This window comes from Bombina bombina, chromosome 6 (assembly GCF_027579735.1).
Source record: "Bombina bombina isolate aBomBom1 chromosome 6, aBomBom1.pri, whole genome shotgun sequence".
NCBI lineage: Eukaryota > Metazoa > Chordata > Amphibia > Anura > Bombinatoridae > Bombina > Bombina bombina.
In genome coordinates this window covers 217,228,754-217,250,254 of record NC_069504.1, presented here as the reverse complement: position 1 = coordinate 217,250,254, position 21,501 = coordinate 217,228,754, and the positions used below count along the sequence as shown (strand labels likewise).

At 39.6% G+C, this 21,501-nt stretch overlaps 1 protein-coding gene across 1 annotated transcript in view; it reads left to right on the top strand.

Moving 5' to 3' along the window:
* Nucleotides 1-21,501, top strand: part of NELL2 (neural EGFL like 2) — a 556,616-nt gene that overhangs the window by 208,892 nt on the left and 326,223 nt on the right. Inside the window, exon 9 of the mRNA XM_053719205.1 lies at nucleotides 15,236-15,338. Within this exon, the coding sequence (XP_053575180.1) occupies nucleotides 15,236-15,338 (103 nt within the window). The remainder of the gene's footprint in view (nucleotides 1-15,235; nucleotides 15,339-21,501) is intronic.

The following is a 21,501-nucleotide window of genomic DNA, read 5'->3' as shown; positions in this document are numbered from 1 at the left end:
TTTTGGCGTCATTATCTTTTTTAAAGCGAGTTTTCTCGCAAAAAGATGTAAGTCCTTGGTGACTTCGAATAAATCTAGACTATTAGAAGGGCAAAAACTAAGTCCCTTTTCCAGTACTTTTATATGTTCGCGATTTAGGGGGAATGAGGAAAGGTTGACAATACCCATTTTATGAGAGGGGGGCTGAGGGCCTAAAAGTGAGTCACTTTCCTCTTCTAGTTGTATCTCATGCGGTTTCTGGTAATCATATATTGTCCCTGATGTCGTCTGTTCCCCCTCCCTCTTCCTTCTCTCCTCTCTTGGGATTGCCCTCCCGTGCCTCCTCCTCCCACCTCGTCTAGTCCTACCCCTAAAGGGCGCATACGTTGGTTATTTGAATCATTATTTTTATTTTCACCATCAGAATCCATATCAGAATTATCTGTACCTGAATCATAATAATTTATTGTGTTAATTCTATTCCTATATATATAGATTTTGTTTCTCCTGTAGTCTTCCTGATCCCTTATTAATTTCCTCCTCTTGCGTGTTTTTAGTTCCCCTTGCAATTTTTCTATAAGTTTTTGTGTCTCTTTATTTAATTTCTCAAATGATGTGTCATTTTCAAATTTGTGCAAACATTCGTACACATCATCCACATCTTTTTTTAAATTTTTCCAATTTTTTGCCATCCTCCTCTATTATTAATGCAATCAGATCAAGTGAGCATTTTGTTAATATTTCATTCCATTTAGCTATAAATTCATTATCCACGTCTACACCTCGCAAATTAATGCCAGGGTCTAGGTGGATTCTCAGACCTCTAGGAATTATCTCCATCTTTAAATAGTTAGTAAGACTTTGATGTTCCCATTTAATTTTTATTTGTTTTGTCAATTTTTTCTTATACAGTTTGAATGCAGAAACAACATCATGTATGGCCTCATCTTCCCCCTCTATCTGCACATCTCCAGTCATTGTAAAGGCTTCATTAATATCAGTAGACCAACGTTCATCCGATAATTTAAATGCCATATTTAAGAGAAATATATATATATATATATATATATAGGGTCTCAAAATTGCGATTTGGCAACAAAGCTTTTAATCCTTAAGATAATTTAAATAAAATGAAAAAATGTCTTGTAATTAATATTTCAATATTTTTAGAAGGTGCAAACTCAGAAACTCCAAGGTAGAAATTACTCTTATTCGGAGCTAATAAATATAGTAGACAAAAAAGACACAAAAAGAGAGAGTTGCACACTAATAAGTTAATTCACTAGAGAACAGGTGCTTCCTAGAAAGATACATATGAAACAACATAGAAAAGGAAGTGGGGATTTCACAATAAGAAATTCCCAAAAGTCTAGGTAAATCCAGCACAACTGTAAAATTAAATAAATGCACAACAAAAAGCTTGTATGTCAAAAACGATATAAATATTTATTAACTAAATGCACAATACACACATTCACATTCATACAGTGGATCCCACACAAAGCAGTGTGATAAAGTACTGTAAAAATGTAAAAAAGATGTGGATGATGTGTACGAATGTTTGCACAAATTTGAAAATGACACATCATTTGAGAAATTAAATAAAGAGACACAAAAACGTATAGAAAAATTGCAAGGGGAACTAAAAACACGCAAGAGGAGGAAATTAATAAGGGATCAGGAAGACTACAGGAGAAACAAAATCTATATATATAGGAATAGAATTAACACAATAAATTATTATGATTCAGGTACAGATAATTCTGAAATGGATTCTGATGGTGAAAATAAAAATAATGATTCAAATAACCAACGTATGCGCCCTTTAGGGGTAGGACTAGACGAGGTGGGAGGAGGAGGCACGGGAGGGCAATCCCAAGAGAGGAGAGAAGGAAGAGGGAGGGGGAACAGACGACATCAGGGACAATATATGATGACCAGAAACTGCATGAGATACAACTAGAAGAGGAAAGTGACTCACTTTTAGGCCCTCAGCCCCCCTCTCATAAAATGGGTATTGTCAACCTTTCCTCATTCCCCCTAAATCGCGAACATATAAAAGTACTGGAAAAGGGACTTAGTTTTTGCCCTTCTAATAGTCTAGATTTATTCGAAGTCACCAAGGACTTACATCTTTTTGCGAGAAAACTCGCTTTAAAAAAGATAATGACGCCAAAAATACAAGTAGATCTGGCCTGTAGAAAAGAGAGGGATACTCTGGATTGTCTGGAGACTCTTCTCTATCAACAGAGTAATGAAATTACAGATATCCTTCCAAAAACAGATTTAAAGAAAAAATCTACTTACATGCCCTCTTTTTCCTCCATTCCAAATATTTCGGTTTTTGTTCAAAATGTCTCTCAGGAGTTGACACAAGTCCAAACTACAAAGATTGTCAATGATAATCTTACTAAATCTGAACGAAGAGCCCTTAAAGAACTGATTAATCATCAGGAATTGGTCATAAAACCGGCCGACAAGGGGGGTAATGTTGTCATCCTTACTCAAGAATACTACATTAAAGAAGCAATGCAGCAATTACTTGATGAAACTCAATGTGCCAAATCTTCTTTTGAGGAATTTCATAGATCTCACAATGAACTTCTTTTTCTATTAAATGGAGCACGTAGAATTAATTTGATTACAAGCCAAGAGTTTGGCTTTTTGTATAATCATAAACCAAAAACACCAGTCTTCTACTGGATACCAAAGTTACATAAATCCATTAAAAATTCACCTGGACGCCCCATCATTTCTGGGATGGGGGGCCCCACTGAAGGAATAAGTAACTATGTTGAAAGGTTTTTACAGCCATTTGTAAATGACTTACGTACTTTTGTCCAAGATTCAACAGATGTGATTAAAAAACTTGATGGGATCAATGTCTCTGACAAGACTATTTTGGTCTCGTTGGATGTTGAATCCTTATATTCTTCAATTCCCCACTCTATTGGAATTGCAACTTGTGAAAAATTTCTCAACACAAGAGGAGTGGGCTATAGTAAACATTCTAAATTTGTAAATGAACTTTTGAAATTTGTTCTGGAAAACAATATTTTCATTTTTGATGGCAAATATTATAAACAGAAACAAGGGACAGCAATGGGGGCTACATGCGCCCCAACTTATGCCTGTTTACATCTTGGTGGATGGGAAGATCAAATTGTTTTTGGTGAGCATTCTGACATAGTTGAGGCGCATGTAGCCCTCTGGATCAGATATGTGGATGATATCCTCCTGCTATGGGACGGCAGTGAGGAGGATCTACTTAAATTTGTTTCCCTCCTGAATAAGAATAATTTAAATATCTTCTTAACTTGTAGTTATGATTCTAGTACTATTAATTTTTTGGACTTAAAAATTAGTAAGAACGAAGGTAAAATTGAAACAGAAGTGTTCCGAAAACCGACTGCAACCAATAGCCTTCTCTTGGGAACGAGTCATCATCCTGAAAACCTTAAGAGGGGTATCCCCTATGGGCAATTTCTGCGGCTACGCAGAATTTGCTCTAGAGACCAAACCTTTAAACAACAGGCAAAAGATATGGCGACTCGTTTTTTGGAGAGAGGCTATTCAAAAAGATGCGTAAAAAGAGCACTCTATAGAGCATCTCAGCATCAAAGAAAAGATCTGCTGTATAAAAAGAATACCAAAAGTGAGAATGTGGAAGACACTAAAATCAGATTTATTACTAAATATAATGCCCATTGGAGTAAAGTTAAAAGTATTTTAAACAACAACTGGCATTTGCTGACTAATGATTCTACATTACACCAACATGTGGGGGATTATCCCCTAATGACAGCAAGGAGACCTAACAATTTGAAAGATCTCCTTGTCAAGAGCGAATTTAACAAAGTGCCTACATGTAACTGGTTAGAACGCAATGCCCAAAAAATAGTCGGCAGTTCCCCCTGTAATCACTGTGTCTGCTGTCAATTCGTGCAGAAAACTAAGACTTTTAGCACGAATACAGGAGTCACATATAAAATCAATTCATTCATTAATTGTTCCACAAAAGGAGTCATATATCTTCTCTATTGCTCGTGTAAATGTTTTTATGTGGGTAAAACTTTTAGAGAATTACGCTCCCGCATTACAGAACATAGAGACGATATAAAGGACTTCAATATTGATAGCCCAGTGGCGAGACATTTTGCTCAATTTCACAAATCAAAAATTGATGAACTTCACTTTATTGGAATAGAATCAGTTAAACTGAGCATGCGCGGGGGGGGACATTGATAGAATTCTTTTACAAAAAGAAACAAGATGGATGTACAAACTGAACACCCTATCTCCCAATGGCTTAAATGAAAAATTGGAATTTGCTTCCTTTTTAGGCTAATTCCTTATACCTTACTTTGTCTGCACATCTCCATTTATTTCTATGTATGTAGAGAATATGGGATCTCAAAAGTAACAAAATAAATCAAAATTGTAAATATATACTACTATGATGAGCTAAATCGCACATATTTGTTGTTAGAGTAATTTGACACACATAACATTATAATTAAGTATTGTCTTTTTAAATATTGCACAATGGTGTATTAAAATAAAATTGTTTTTAGTATATTTTGTATATATGATTTGTTGCGGATGTGTGTGTGAGTGAGTATCTGAATCATTGAAGTGTATCTAATCAATTTCTGCTATGGAATACTTCACCTTGGTCACTTGAGAAGCCCTGCATTTAGCTGTACTTAAAAGTAACAATTGTAAAGACATTGTAACAGCGGCTAATTGTGATTGACATGAATTTCATCAAATGAAAAAGATTCTGGAACCCGGCATCCAATAAAAAGGCTGGTAATCAAGGTGTCGTTAGCACCTGGAAGAAGCTCCATGCTGCACTGACTGAAGGAGCGAAACGAGCGTTTGGACTCGTCGTGCTTGGCAGCCCTTACAGCAGATCCCCTGCTCATCCTGACTTACCCCTGATGTCTGGACGCTCTAAGAACGAGGCAGCTAGGAGGGGCGACCACGTGAACAAATACAGGTAGAATATGTTATACGCATCTGTACACCGAATATTACTGTCTTAAAAGAATACAGCACCTGTGAATAAAGACGCGTGTTTCTATTGCTCCTCCTATGCTACGCCTTTAAAGCACTATTCGACTCAGTAACTATTGGGGTTCAAGTCTGAAGTAACTGGTCTCCATACACCGGGGACTGTATAACTGCATCCATTTCTTGCATTAACGCTGCACTTATTGGATTACAAATATCTGCAAGTCTGAAACGGACTGTTTTTTGTCTATTTCCCCTGGTGCACCAGATAATAACTTTTTGGCCAGTACTTTATCACACTGCTTTGTGTGGGATCCACTGTATGAATGTGAATGTGTGTATTGTGCATTTAGTTAATAAATATTTATATCGTTTTTGACATACAAGCTTTTTGTTGTGCATTTATTTAATTTTACAGCTGGATTTACCTAGACTTTTGGGAATTTCTTATTGTGAAATCCCCACTTCCTTTTCTATGTTGTTTCATATGTATCTTTCTAGGAAGCACCTGTTCTCTAGTGAATTAACTTATTAGTGTGCAACTCTCTCTTTTTGTGTCTTTTTTGTCTGATATCTACAACTACTGCGTCGTGGTCCGACCATACACAAGGTACGATCCTAGCCGCAGCTACTGTCTGTAACGTCCATGAGTGACAAAAAAAATAATCTAGCCGGTCAAAGGACTGGGAGGGAGATGAATAACAGCTGTAGTCGTCCACATCAGGGTGCAGAGCCCTCCAGACGTCATGGTATGAGTGTTGTGAGACAACGCTTCTAAAGAGATTAGAGTAATGGTCCTCTCCCTGCCTTGGAGGACCCTTCAGTTGTGACTTTCTATCCCTGCGCGGGTCCCACACTAGGTTACAGTCACCACCTATAATAACATGGCCCTGTTTAAGTCTGCCGACCTTACACCAGCGTGACCAAAATGTTGTCCAACCAACAAACACAAATGATGTAGCGACCGGAGGGGTCTGATTCAAGGTAGATGGGCTCGTAGGAGACATGCCTACAAACTAGGACAGTAACTCCTCTGGCTTTTTTGTGAAACATTGAGGACAGGCGAACCGGAAAATCTCTGGGGTGGAACATGGCGGCCCGAGACCCCATCCAGTGGGTCTCCTGTATGAACACAATATCAAGGCGTTGGGTTTTCAAAAATTTAAGGAGTAAACTCCTTTTTGTAGAAGAATTCAGGCCCTAACGTTCAGCGTCTCATTGCGGGAGAGAAAAAAAAAAGAGGGAGGTGTCAGGTAAAGATAATGGGAGGTAGGGGGACTTACTAGATTCCACTAGGTTGTCCGGGCTGGGCAGAGGCTACTACACTCTGCCAAATAGGGAGTGCGGAGGACAGAATAAACAGTCCCTAACCGCACCAAAAATGTAACCCCTGGGGGGGGGGAGGTGGCCGAGGAGAAGAGAACTCGGAGGTTCCCTTCCACCGCCGGCGTGTGGTGTATAGTCAGTAATCATCATATATGAGGAGCTGTGGCCAGGTAGTCTTAGGGGGAAAACAGGAGAAAGGATAGTAGGGGAAGGCTTTGGGAAGGGGGAGGGGGGGGTAAAGGGTCTAGGTTGATGTTGAGGGAGTAATGTACTTATATGGTACCTTCGGGTCTCAGGTATCTGGAAACGATGGGGGGTCTAAAGGTTCCTAAGGGCCTGTGACATCAGGCATATCATGTAGTTTTTAAAGGGTAGGTAGGTACATGTATTCAGACATGTAACAGCTATTGTTAAACATAGCCTGCAAAAACACTGGGAAGTAATGGGTGGTAGACAGGCCCGAAGCGGGCATAGAGTGAGAGTGTCGAAGGGAAAGGGAGGGGGAGAGCAGATCTTGAAGATCATGCTGGAGTTGGGTTCAGGAAATGGAGGGGCAGGCGGGAAGGGCATAGCGAAAGATGTGCTGGAGGCAGCTATATCTGCAGGAGGGCGCTTGGAAGGGAAGAGGGAGGAGTAGGAAGGGGAAGACTAGAGGGAGGGGGAAGGTTAGGTGGGTGACATGAGGGTTCATTTTTCCTGGGAAGGAAAGAGGGATGGTGGAAGGAAGGTAGCACAATAGTGAGAGGGCATTAGAGTCAGGAGGGGTAACGGGAAGAGCGGGCTGCAGGGCAGGGGGAAGGGCAGGGGGGTTGTTGATGGAGGTGAGAAGATATGCGAGGGGAACACATAGTCATTAGAAGTACCTCCATACAAACCATTAACCTAGAGTCCTAAGTGGAATATTATACAAGATTCTGCAGTGCACAACATTTTGACATTATTCAAAGGACGGGTCACCTCCTCAGCAGTCCCCCCTGTATGGGGAGCCCTCCCTGACGTCTAGAGTAGAGTGAGGAGAGAGGTAGCAGCTTAGGCAGCTGGAAACGATGAGGGGGTCATAACCTGTAGGGACACCCAGAAGTAATGGATAGTGAGCAGGCCCGAGCTGGGCATAAAGTGAGAGTATCTGAAGGGGAAGAGGGGAAGTGCAGACCCTGAAGGTCATGCTGGGGTGAGTTCAGGAAGTGGAGAGGTAGACAGACAAGGTAGGGTATGAGGAGAGATGAGTGAGAGAGGCAGTAATAGCCGCAAGGGGGTGCATGGAGGGGAGGGCGGGAGAAATGGGAAAGGGAAGAATAGAGGAATAGAGAAGGTGGTTAGATGGATGACATGAGGTTCCGTCCTTCCCAGGAAGGAAAGAGGAGTGGGTGGGAAGGAAGGTAGTACAATAGTGAGAGGGCATCAGAGCCAAAAAGGCAATGGGAAGAGCGGGCTGCAGGGCAAGGGGGAGGCAAAGGGGAAGGTGATGAAGATGAGGAGAGATGTGAGAAGAGCACATAATCATTAGATGTACCTCTATGCAAACCATTAACCTAGAATCCTAGGTGAAATATTATACAGTTCCGACAGTGCAAGTTAAACTCAGATACACATAAAGAAAAACAGTATGTACTCAACATTTTGACATTACTCGAATGACAGGTCACCTCCCCAGCCTCTCTCGTAAGGGAGCCCTCCCAAAGTCTAGAGTGGCGTGTGGAGAAAAGCAGCAAGATTGGGAAGAGGGAAAAATCGAGGGAGGGGGAATGGAGTAGATGGGTGTGGGGGGGGGGGGAATGACAGGGTCTAGTGGGAGGGCGGCTGGGAAAAAAAGGAGGTGGTAGGAAGACAGGGAAGGCCAGAGCCAGGAAAGGAGGTGGGAAGACGGGTTAGTGGAGTGGGGGAAATGGGAGGAAGGATGGAAGAGATGAGGAAGGCTAGGGAGAGAGACCATAGTCATCAGGAGCACCATTGTGTAGAACATAAACTTGGATACATAAGTGGAACACTATAAATAACTAGTAGTGTATATTCAACTCAATTAGGCAATATGCAGTTAGCAAAAACTAGATAGTCTTTCAAAAGTACATTACCAGATCCCTGGTTATCTCCAGCTCTCAGGAGCAAGCACAGTCCTTATAGAGAAATGGTCCACTCTGGGCAGGCCGTATCTCAGTCTTCTAGTGGAGTGAGAACCAAATTTACAAAACTCAAACAACTTGTGGTGGGGGATAGGGAGAGGAAAAGAACACGGGACAGGGAGTGATGTATAGGAGGGCCCATCAACTGTTCCTTTCCAGATCTTCAGCACCATCTTGATGCCAGAAAGTAACACAGTCCTCTCGGGAGTTGGACAGCAATAGGCAGTCTACACATCACCTGCAGAGGGGTGATTAGGTAATTGTTAGACCTCCGTGAATGTCTTGGGGAGTTTTGGATCAGTGCCCGGGGTCTTGTCGAGGTGGATCTTGTCTGTCTGGGTTCCAGGGCTGAGCTCCCACTCTCAGCATAGGCCCCACTCTCTGCGGACGGGGAGGGTCGTCATTTCAGTTTACAGCAGGCAAGTTCCAGACTCTTAGGAGGTCCTGCGCCTGCCGTGGCGTTAGCGCAGTGTGCTGGGCCCCATCTTTGGTGATGATCAGTTTGGTTGGAAATCCCCACCTGTACCGGATTTGGTGGGCTCTCAGAGCTTTAGTGGTTTCACTGAAATTTCGTCTTTGTTGTAGTGTGAATGGGGACACATCAGGATACAGCGAGACATCCCTAAATTGTTCCGGAAGTTGGGGTTGTCTCAGGGTGATTTTCAAGAGTCTATCTTTGAAGGACAAATAATGTAATCTGGCTATGGTGTCCCTGGGCTTATCCATAGGTAGATTTTGCGGCCTAGCAGCCCTGTGTATTCTGTCTATTCTCGCATCCTGTTCCCCTGATGGACCTAAGATGGATCTAAATAATGCTTGGGCGAATTTTTCCAGTTCCTGGGGCCCCACAGACTCTGGGATTCCCCGGATTTCAGGTCCACCAGCTTTGCCTCCAAGGAGGACACCTGATCCGCTAGATTTTGCGTATAGCTGACCCAATTTGTGTGGTCAACTAGCAGGTCTTCCTGCTTGCGTTCTAAAATGTCCGTTCGCTCATTAACTGTGACAATGTCTTTTCTGAGATCATCAAAGGACCTCTCTAGTTTATCAAATCTTTTTGTGAATGACTGAGTCTGCTGGTCTAGTAGCAATTTCATAGAATCCATAGTGATCGTTCCAGCCTGCATGCGGGAGGGTGGTGAGCTCCGCACGCTAGCCCTTCCCTCTGACAGAGGAGGGGAGACAGATCTGTCATCATCTGAGATGTCTGGTAGTGGGTCCCTGATGGGTTGAAAATGGTCCCGAACTGTATGTTTTGAAGGGTGCAATCCCTTTGATTTCCTCTTGGTTTGTTGTGACATTATGAGCTAGGGGCTGCAGCCAATAATGGGCGATGCGTTGAGAGGTGTTATACAGGGAGAGGGTCACTGGAGGGAAACCTGGCAAATACAGCTGGCTAACACCGGCAGGGAGGGACACCACAGGGCTTAGCACATCATGGCTGCGTTACGTATGCTAGACAGCTTGGAAAGTTCTTTTACAGGCTGTGTCAGCAGTGAACTACAGTGTAAATAGGTAGAAGTGCAGGTATCAGATGGCTCCTAGTAATAGCAAGTCCTGACAGGATGTGTCTCTCCCTTGGGTAGAAAAATTGCCACCACTGGGCACAGCCGGGAAAAGGATGTAGGATATGACCCACCCTGGTAGGCAGAGTGGGAAAGGAGGGGGAGAGACACTATAGAGCTGCGTTTGTCTGAGGAATAGGTAGGGATCTTGAATCCCGGGTTATGACAGGGCTTGGAGATCAAAGCCATGTGGAGTGCTGCAGTAAATCTCTGTGTCAACAGGTTCCTGTAGGCATAATCCGTGTGCTGAATAAAGTCAGTGCATAAAGTAAAGTAAATGAAAAATATCTGGCTTGGCATATCAGCACAGTCCCTAGGCCTCAAGCCAATTGTGGGTGTTCAGTGTTCAGTGTAAGGCCCCTAAGCTGGGAGGTATCACAGTGTCAGCAGGTTGCTGCAGGGTAATTTTTATTTAAAGGCAGAGTTGGGAATAGTCTCTGTTCATCCAGACCCTTGCAGCCTGTTCTGAGGAGTCAATCAAAAAGCCTCCAATAGGCCTGTCAGCTATTGGGCCTCTGGCGCAGTATTAATTATGGGACCAGTGGTTTCATAAACTATTCAGCAGGCTTTCGGGGTTCCCCGGGGGGGGGGACAAGCCCCGTGCTGAAGCTTACCTTTGCAGTGATGGCCACGTGGTAGTGGGAGCGTTGTGCGGGGCTCCGGTCTGCAGCCGATGTGATCTGTTGTCTGCCTGATAGGTAAGTATGGCCGCCACCGTCAAAGGCTCTGAATTGCCCCCCGTAGCTGCAGTCAGGTAGCTGGGCCGTCGGTAGGGTAGTTGGAGCTCCGGCGGTTGCTTCTTCTCCTGGGTCGCGGTCCGGTGACGTCACAGGTAATGGCGCCGTTCGCGCCTTTTCGCCGCCGGGCCGCTTCTTCTTGGGCCTAAGTCTGCTGTTCCAGTCCGAGTCAGGTGAGCAGCTGGTTGAGCAAGGAAGATGCCGGATGTCCTCCGCTAATGCGGTAGCGCGGTGCCAGTCCTCAAGGTCTGTTGCCGGGTCGTGGGCTGTTGAAAGTTAAGGCAATTGCCGTGATATGCCCAGAGATGGTAAAAAGGTCCAATAAAGGGAAAAAGGTCCCAGCCTAGAGCTTAGTCGGGTGCTGAGTGCAATAGGAGCAAGAATAATCGGGAATTAGGGAGAAAAAGCAAACTTTTTAGGGTTTAATTACTATGGGCTCCAGGAGCTCTATGTAGACACGTCTGCTATGTTCTCTAGTCAGCTCCGCCCCCCATGTGTTGCTTTTTTAATGTGGAATCTAATTTTATTTGCCAAATAGATTTACAGGAAGAACTAATATAGAGCTGATTTTGAAAAGTAAGCTCTACATAATTTATTGATATACAGATATGGTCGAACGTATTAGTACCCTTGCATTTTAATCAAATAATGCTCCATTCACGCTGAACAGTATCTTTTATCATCCATACATTGTTTTTTTGCACAATGTATGGATTAAATTCTTGTTTAGTCTATAATAAATTCTAAAATGACCTGGTCGATACTACTAATACTCTTTAGAAGTTAAAATAAACAATGTTTTGCAGTGATACTTTAAGTAGACTATTCTCATTTAATTAGTGTCACAGTTGTCTTCAATCTTATAATCACTCATTCAACCAGTTTTAAGGGAGAAAAGTACTCACTCTGCTGTTATGTGTCTCTGTGTATATCATTCTGAACATGGAAAAGAGAAGGAAAACCAGCGTTGTCTGAGGAGGTTGGAACGAAGGCAATAGCCAAGCACGGTCAACGTAAATACTACAAAACCATTTCTAAAGAGCTTACTGTTCCTGTGAGATTGTTGCCAATATTATTACGAAGTTTAAGACACGTGGGATTGTAGCCAGCATCCCTGGATGTAGCCGCAAGAGGAAAACTAACCCAATAATGATGAGAAAGATTGTTAAAATTGTGGAGAAAGAACCAAGTACAACTTCAAAACAGATCCAAGCCGATGTTTAAGTTCAAGGTGCAACAGTTTTTAGTTGCACCATTCATTCCTGTCTGAATGAAAAGGGGTTCCATGGTAGAAGACCTAGGAAGACCCCACTTCTAAGAGAGAGAGACAAAAAAAGCCCGACTGGAGTTTGCCAAAGTGCATGTTGATAAGTCACAGTCCTTCTGGGAGAATGTCCTTTGGCCCGACAAAACAAGAGTAGAGCTTTTTGGCAAATCACAACAACTCCATGTTAACAACAGGAGAAAAAAAGAATATTTCAAAGAAAAGAACACAATCCCTACTAAGAGACAATGGCCACTATTTATCAAATGTCTTGCGGATCAGGTCCGCAAGACATCGCTGAATGCGGAGAGCAATACGCTCTCAATATTCAGCATTGCACCAACAGCTCACAAGAGCTGTTGGTGCAACGCCGCCCCCTGCTGACTTGCGGCCAATGGGCCGCCAGCAGGGAGGTGTCAATCAACCCGATCGTACTAGATCGGGTTGATTTCTGGCGATTCCTGTCCGCCTGCTCAGATCGCTGCTTCATAACTGCTGTTTCTGGCGAGTCTGAAGACTCGCCAGAAACACAGGCCATCAAGCTCCTTTCAGAGCTTGATAGATAGGCCCCATAGAGGAGGCTCATTGATGATTTGGGGTTGCTTTGCTGCCTAGAATCTGTGCAGGGTACAATGAAATCAGAAGACTATAAAGTCAGTAGTATGATAAATCTAGCCCTATACGTAAGACTAAAGAAATGGGTTTGCAGGAGCTGCATAACTTGAGTATAAAGCAGTAGTAAATGAAGCAAATCGAGTTGCAGGACTCTTTCCATTTTAAATGTGCATGTACCTTTAAGAAAAGACAATCTTAAAACAGCTAAATGACATCTACAATCCTAGTTCTAAACTAATGTCTTGGGCATATAGAAAAATTTCAAGAAATTTTTAAATAATCGAAATACAGTACATTTCCAAGCATTTGCATAGTGTTAACTTTACACTAAGAATAAGCTGTATTTAATTTAAATATCAGTCCCCATGATTACAAGTTGAGGATTACACTTTTTTTTTTTTTTTGCTTCTCATCATTATTAAAAGGAGAATTTAACAATTATCCAAATGTGTTAATCATATCGGAACTGATTTAAATGCACTATGCATTCTTCTCCAACTCTATATTTTATTAGAGAGCCAATATGGGTAGAAAAAATTTCAGTTTAGGAGCTCCAGATGGTGTAAACTGTTGTTATATTGACATAAAACAAAATAATGTAGCTGTGGAACATGAAATGGCTTTAACACAGTTGATGTAATTTTTTTTAGATAAACATACTCTTGGTAGAATTAATGTAGAAATAAATTTTCTTCCTGTGTTTTTTTTTTCATTATATTTGTAGCAAAGAAATTATGTTAAGATTACAGATCGATATATATAGACTGCAACATACTTGCTTATCAAATTTTAATAAGACACATTCATTAAATGTATATAAAAAAAAATAGTCAATGAAACTCTGTTTTAAACAGCCTATGTAAATTAGATCTTAAAGTGTCATATTTATGAACAAACATCAATAAAAATCTTAAAGCAACCCCTAGAGATGTAACTGCAATTAATGGGCTTTGAAATAACTCTTTTATCATGCTGAATAAATATTGATCCTGCAGCAATTATATCTGCCTTTCCACATTTACCATCTGAAACCAACAGACAATAGATTGTGCTTTTAGGTAATTAAATAAGGCCCTGAAATATGTATTTTCTAAGTTGTCCCATGTGGTAGGACAAGGGCAATGACCAGGCAATGTTAGGACTTTCCTCTAGAGTTCCTTTGCCGTTAAAGGGATACTAAACCCAAATGTAACCACCAATCAGCAAGCACTACACAGGTGCTGAACCCAAAATGAGCCGGCTCCTAAACTTACATTCCTGTTTTTTCACCTCTGTGATTACCTTGTATCTAAGCCTCTTCTGACAGTCCCCTGATCACATGACTTTTTATTTATTATCTATTGACTTGTATTTTAGCCAGTTAGTGCTGTGTGTGTGCGGATTTTTAAATAATACCACGGCGTTAACACAATGTTATCTATAGCGCCCACATAAACTAGCAGTCTCCTGTTGTGAAAAGCAAATACAAAAGCATGTGATAAGAGGCTATCTGTAGTGGCTTAGAAACAGACAGAAATTTAGAGGTTTAAATGTTATAAAGTATATTAATATTACAATGTTGGTTGTGCAAAGCTGGGGAATGGGTAGTAAAGGCGTTATCTATCTTTTTAAACAATAAGAATTTTAAAATTAAATGAATGCCAAATGGCAGGTCGCACATTGCAGCAGCCTTAAAGGGACAGTCTACACCAGAATTTTTATTGTTTTAAAAGATAGATAATTCCTTTATTACCCATTTCCCAGTTTTGCATAACCAACACAGTTATAATAATATACTTTTAACCTCTGGCATTATCTTGTATCTAAGCCTCTGCAAGCTGCCAATTTTTCAGTTCTTTTGAAAGACTTGCAGTCTAGCCAATCAGTGCCTGCTCCCAGATTACTTCACGTGCACGAGCACAGTGTTATCTATATGAAATATGTGAACTAACACCCTCTAGTGGTGAAAAACTGTTAAAATCCAATCTGAAAGAGGTGGACTTCAAGGTCTAAGAAATTAGCATATGAACCTCCTAGGTTAAGCTTTCAACTAAGAATACCAAGAGAACAAAGCAAAATTGGTGATAAAAGTAAATTGGAAAATTTTTAAAATTACATGCTCTATCTGAATCATGAAAGTTTATTTTGGCCTTGACTGTCCCTTTAATATTTATATTTTCTATCAACACATTTACACTCAATTCACTCAGGTTGTGCATTCATACTGTCTATTCATATGCTATAATAGTGACATGTAATATGATAGAAATAACACCTAAGCACCAATTGTTTGGCCAATAATTCCCAAAATGCTCTGTGGAGAAAGGCATTTTAATGGGACAATATACTGTAAAATTGTATTTCTTTTAATGTGTTCCCGATGATCCATTTTACCTGCTGGAGTATTAAATAGGTCACAATAAGCTCATTTACTTTTATTTTGTCATTTGAAGTAGCTGTTTTGTGTGTTGAAAAAAATTTCATTACTGCAGTAATGGGGAATGAGAAGAAATTACACTCCCAGTGTGTGTGTGTGTGTGTTTTTGGAGGGTTGTTGTATTGTGGTTTCAAACAACCCCCCCCCCCCAGCAATTATATATATATATTTTTATTTAATTATTTTTTTAACTTTAGAATGGAACCGTGCAATGTGAAACACTTGTTTGCCCAGAACCCATCTGTCTGGACAATGCTGCACCTGCATATGTCCCGGGGAAATGTTGCAAAGAATGTCAGGGTAAGTATATTACTTACTATGCATGACTCTATTTTTCAGTATACCAAAAGTATAGAAATAAGATAAGCACTTCAAAAGATTCACTACATACTTCAATTATTCAAAAGTAAGTGCCAACTACTAATGGAGATTTCCCCAACTCCCTGAAATATTTAAAAAAATGTCAAAAATATGTAAGCTGCACTACTAACCAATAAACATTGCAGAATCTTTATTCAGATCGTTAAAGCAACGTTTCGGAACACCTGCCACTTTGTCAAACTCTCAGTATAGCTATACTATTTAACTTCTATTTTATTTAATAATGCAGTTTAATACAAAATATTTTAGACTGATATGGTAATTTATTTACATTTTGCATTTAATTATAAAAAGTATGGATATTTATTATCATGATCCTACTTTAATTGTGTCTTTTATACCTGTAGATTAGTTTAATATTTTCATAAAGCTTAATAACAAATGACATGATGATCTAAATATCTCTGGGCTGGCGAAATTATTAAAGAATGTTCGCCATTTCTTATTTCCCTGGTGAAATGATTTAAAGCCACTTTTTACCTTTCAAACAGGGTGTCGCTGATGGGCATATGATGCATTTTCGTATGGCGAGGAGATAGTGACATTACAAAATTGCACAAAAAAAAAATCATATCTTAAAAATTTTTACACAAAAATATACAAAAAAACTGTATTGCTAAGGTGCATCAAAAATTTATAAAATGTGTATGTAAATTACTTAGGAATAAATCGTATTAAATATGCACTGCGTAAATCATAATTTATGTACCCTGGATGTGCAAACCTCAAAGCTTAATTGTTGTGTTTTCTTAAAATGGGCTGAGCATGGGCGTTCCGTGAAATAGTCTCTCTAATCCCAGCATAATTCTGTAAACATTTTTGCACTACAGTTTTCAGTTTTTTCTCGCCAAGTAAAAGGTAGCAAGCTTTTCTCAAAACAATCAAAATAGTTAAAACCCTAATTGAAAAGCACATGCATACAAAAATATAGACGATTGTAAGACGCTATACTCAAAAAGCTGCGTAATGTGATTTATATTGGCTACAAGATTTAATTTTTAAAGTGCGCCCCCTGCTCACTGCTAACTTCGCTCCATAGTGCAAAGTGTCCCTTTCCAGCGAGCTTCATTACTTAAAATGAGATATCTTGCCACTTGCAGGGACTTCCCCTTTATTTACTCTAATTTCACCAGGGCAGCATGCGAGGGTCAGCTCAAAAAAACATGTCTGAAATTGCTAGGTTTAGATCATCGGCACAAAATGTTTTTTTGTTTTATTTTAAAATATGGTTTTTTAAGATATGTTAACGTTTTTGTTTGGAAAAAAAAGAGACACTTTTGCAGTTAGTCTATGTTTTCATGCTGGTGAAGGTGTCTCTCTCTTCACCAATTATATCTGTGGGAAATGCACAATTATGCACACTTAACAATTATTAATGCAAAAACATTATTTACATGTGTAATTCCTGCTCTTTTGTATGTATGATATAACCTTTTTTATTTAACCTCTTAATGACCATTACTTCAAACCATCTTGGGCTTTAATTATATTGACAATATAAATGACCCCAGGGGTGTTACAAAATCACACTTGGCCCAATGCCCCAATGCAAAAGCTACCTTTTCAACAGTATCTTTGGTGATTCTCTGTGTTGTTGTTCTTCCACCTTGGTTAGTCCACACTGGAGGATATGCTCTTATGTTAGCAGGTTTTTCTCTATTGCCACTATGACAGCCATCTTGGAAACCATGCCACCATATTTATAAAGGCAAATGCATTCATTTTCCATATACTGTGAGCCCCTTTTTGCAGGGGGCCCACATAAGGGCCAGGCATGATGTAACCCCCTCATTTAGTATAAGACATTTCTACTGCCCTGTGAAGTAGTTTGGATTGTAACCCTTTATGCCTTATGGATGTAGGTACTACATCACAGGGTACTTTGCTTAGCGTGCTCTGTTGAAGTAGTACAGATGTCCAACCTTCCGCCTTATGCAGCAGTCCCGGCTGTCAGCTTAGACAGCTGAGACTGCAGCTAGAGGCAGAGGGCATCTGCCTTCATATGGCGAGGGAGCGCTGTCTAAGTCAGGTGTGGGAGGGTAGGAGGGTAGAAGGGTGGTCCATTGCTGGAGGGGGAGAAGGGATCGCTATGCTACAGATTTTTTGTTTACTAGAAGGGAGGGATAGATACACTACACTACAGCAAGGAAATTATGAAAGGGCAGAGGGGGTCCTATTGCATGATAGGGGAGGTGGGATGGTGAAATGGGCCACTATACTACAGAAACAATATTTTTATTATTAAAAAACTAAAATTTATAACAAAATATGTGTAAACTGGGTACTGTCAGCTGTCTTCCAGTACTTAAGATTACTGAGACCATTAGGAGGGGGGTGGTTATAGAGCTGTTAAGGAGGAATCAGGGAGGTGGGAGGGTAAGGAGGATCCTAAACTTCAGAAAATAAAAATAAATCCACTAAAACTTTATACTGGCAAGACTGTCTGCAAATACCTAGGATGGTCATGAGCAGTGGAAGGTAAGGGAGGGAAGTTATCTGTTTAGGAGGGATCAGGTAGGTATTCAGGGGTGAGAAGTATCAGGTGGGGGGTAACAATTTTTAATATGATCACATTTGGCAGCAAAAAGGTGCCATAAAATGTATCAAAATGGGCCAATATCAATACCTTGGGTTATCAACTAAAAACATATATAGTTTTGCTAGGTAAATAATAAAACAAAGGGTCTATGTATGTTTTAATAGAGTGATAACACACATTTTGTGGTACTTTGGGCAAGTTTTTCTCTAAAATTTCTTAAAGGGGTTAAATATATATATATATACTGTGTGTATGTGTATATATATATATATATATATATATATAGTCATATACATATATATTTACAATTTGCTGCCATCGCTGCATGGCATGAGAACAAGACTCCCAGTGGAGCCTATGGAAGCACACTCTCATGAGTACAATGCTTCCTAGCAATTCGAGCTTGCGTTCGCATTGCGCTCAACTTATAATACCAGCGTACATTTGCATGCACTGGCATTACTCAGTGAAGCGCAAATATCGCTTTTGCAAAAGCGATATTTTGCGCTCCACTTGTAATCTTACCCTAAAGTTTTTACAAAAACCTGCACTTTTCAGTGGAATAAGTGCGAGTGGAACTTTAGAAGTAAGACATTCTGGCAATGAAACAAAAAGACATTGCATAGAAGTGGAGAGCATAAATTATTTAGGCTGCTAGCATATCCTATTTTTAGTCTTTTTCAAAAATGAATTGCATAGAACATTTGCTGTAGAGAAAGCTCAGCAAACGAGAGAGCTTTTAGTTGAGAAAATACTTGAAGGTATTGTATTAATAAACGCTAAATAAAACCATATCATAGAATTCAAATGGCAGTTTATATAGCATTGTTACCTGCATTAAGGCTATGTAGGGTATTATGAGCTAAAAGGAAATAATAGTCTCTCTGGATATTACTGAGCTTTGAGCGTGTTGCTATGGAGTTTATAGAAAAAAATAACGTGAAGGAAAAAAATACATATGAAACCCAGTACCTGTAATAAAACCACAGATATATAATATACATTACTGTATGTTTGAAACATATTTAATGATGACACAACTCCTGTTTTTAATTTCTTTTTAAATTGTGTGTAATAAGTGTTAGCAAATAAGTTGATTTTAATTACAGATATTTCTAGTACAGAATAGGAAAAAAGAATATGACTATGTTGTAGACAGACAAAAAAGACATGAATGAAGGAGTCATGTGAAGGATGTCATATGATATACAGCGTGTATATATATATATATATATATATATATATATATATATGTTTGTATGTATGTATGTGTATGTGTATATATATATATAGTGTCATAAGTATGAGTGACCACTGGGGGGTAAAAGTGTGAATAGGTTTTGGATATTCCACAAGAAATTGGGCAGCAAAAATGTCCATAATATTCCCCTTTCAACCTAGATGGGAAATAGATAAATGAGAATCCATTTGATACATCATTGATGTGAAATGTGCTTTAGATATTAACCCATTAGTCACAGTTATAGTTAAAAATGGCAGCATGATGTTCTAATTTTTTACAGCTAAAAATAAAACTATTCGTAACCCATTAAGCACAATTGTTTTTGTATGAATAACCTCTTCATCTGTGTCTACTAAATATAAATCTACGCATGCATGGCATCCTCTACCAACTATTGTGGGCTAGCTGACCAAATCCGGTTAGCCAATCACAAGAGGCTTTTATGTGCAGTCAGCTCCCAGTAGTGAATTGCTGCTCCTAAGCATAGCTAGTTATACTTTTCAACAAAGGATACCAGGAGAACATAGCAAATTAGATAAAAGAAGTCAGTTGGAAAGTTGTTAAAATGGTATGCTCTCTCTGAATATTGAAATAACTTTTTTCCTTTTTCTTTTTTGTCTTTTTACTGAGACTTAAAATGTAATAAAAAAATAATTAGTGAGTCACAAATTATTTTCTTAAGAATGCAAGAGCTGGCCAACCAAATACAATTATGCATTATAAATGTGTTTTGTTTAATTGCATTAAAATTGTAAAAAACTGTTTTATGAAATATTAAAATACGTATTGAAATTAAAAGGATACTAAACCAAATTTTTTCTTTTCAGGATTCAGATAGAGGGGCCGATTTATTAAGTCGGATATGATCCGCTGGTAAACTGCTTGTGCAATGCTGCTCCCTGCAGATTCAGGGCCATTCGGCTGCTAGCAGGAGGTGTCAATCAACCTGATCGCATGAGATCGGGCGGATAGATGTCTGCAGCCTCAGAGGAGGCGTACGAGCTAATGAGCAGCGGTCTTAAAAGGACAGTCTACACCAGATTTGTTATTATTTTTAAAGATAGATAATCCCTTCATTACCCATTCCCTAGTTTTGCATAACACACAAAGTTATATAAATACACTTTTTACCTCTGTGTTTATCTTGTATCTAAACTTCTGCTGACTGCCCCCTTATTTCAGTTCTTTTGACAGACATGCATTTTAGCCAATCAGTGCTGGCTCATAGGAACTCCATGTGCGTGAGCACAGTGTTATCTATATGACACACATGAACTAACACCATCTAGTGGTGAAAAAACTGTCAAAATGCCCTGAGGGAAGAGGCTGCCTTCAAGGGCTTAGAAATTAGCATATGAACCTCCTAGGTTTAGCTTTCAACTAAGAATACCAAGAGAACAAAGCAAAACTGGTGATAAAAGTAAATTGGAAAATTGTAGAAGCTCTGTGCACTAGCTCCAAACCAAATAAGCACACACTATCATTAAAGGACCAGTCAACACAGTAGATTTGCATAATCAACAAATGCAAGATAACAAGACAATGCAATAGCACTTAGTCTGAACTTCAAATGAGTAGTAGATTTTTTTTCTGACGATTTTAAAAGTTATATTTTTTTCCACTCCCCCTGTACCATGTGACAGCCTTCAGCCAATCACAAATGCATACACGTACCATGTGACAGCCATCAGCCATTAACAAATGCATACACACTTATTCTTGCACATGCTCAGTAGTAGCTGTTGACTCAAAAAGTTTAAATATAAAAAGACTGTGCACATTTAGTTAATGGAAGTAAATTGGAAAGTTGTTTAAAATTGCATGCTCTATCTGAATAATGAAAGTTTAATTTTGATTGAGTGTCCCTTTAATCTATTCTATACTGCAATCCCAAACATTAGGCCACACCCCATACTACATATCACGCTGGGAACAAGAACTAGATATAACAATTCCCCCTCCAGACATGCAATGAATGTTCACAAATATTACAAAATCCTCAATTTCCAGTAGACTACTTGAAACAAACTTTAAGATATTACACAGATGGTACCTTACTCCAGTAAGATGCCAGAAGCTATTTAAAAACACGAGCGACAAATGCTGGAGATGCCACAAAACCCCAGGTACAATGACACACATCTGATGGCAATGCAATAATATCATCCCATTCTGGACACAAGTCATTGAAGAGATATCTAAAATAATAGGCCCCATAGCACCCAGCAATCCACTTGTATGGTTATTCAACTTAATCCCTAAAAAACTAAACACTTGCCAAACTAAATTACTCCATATTT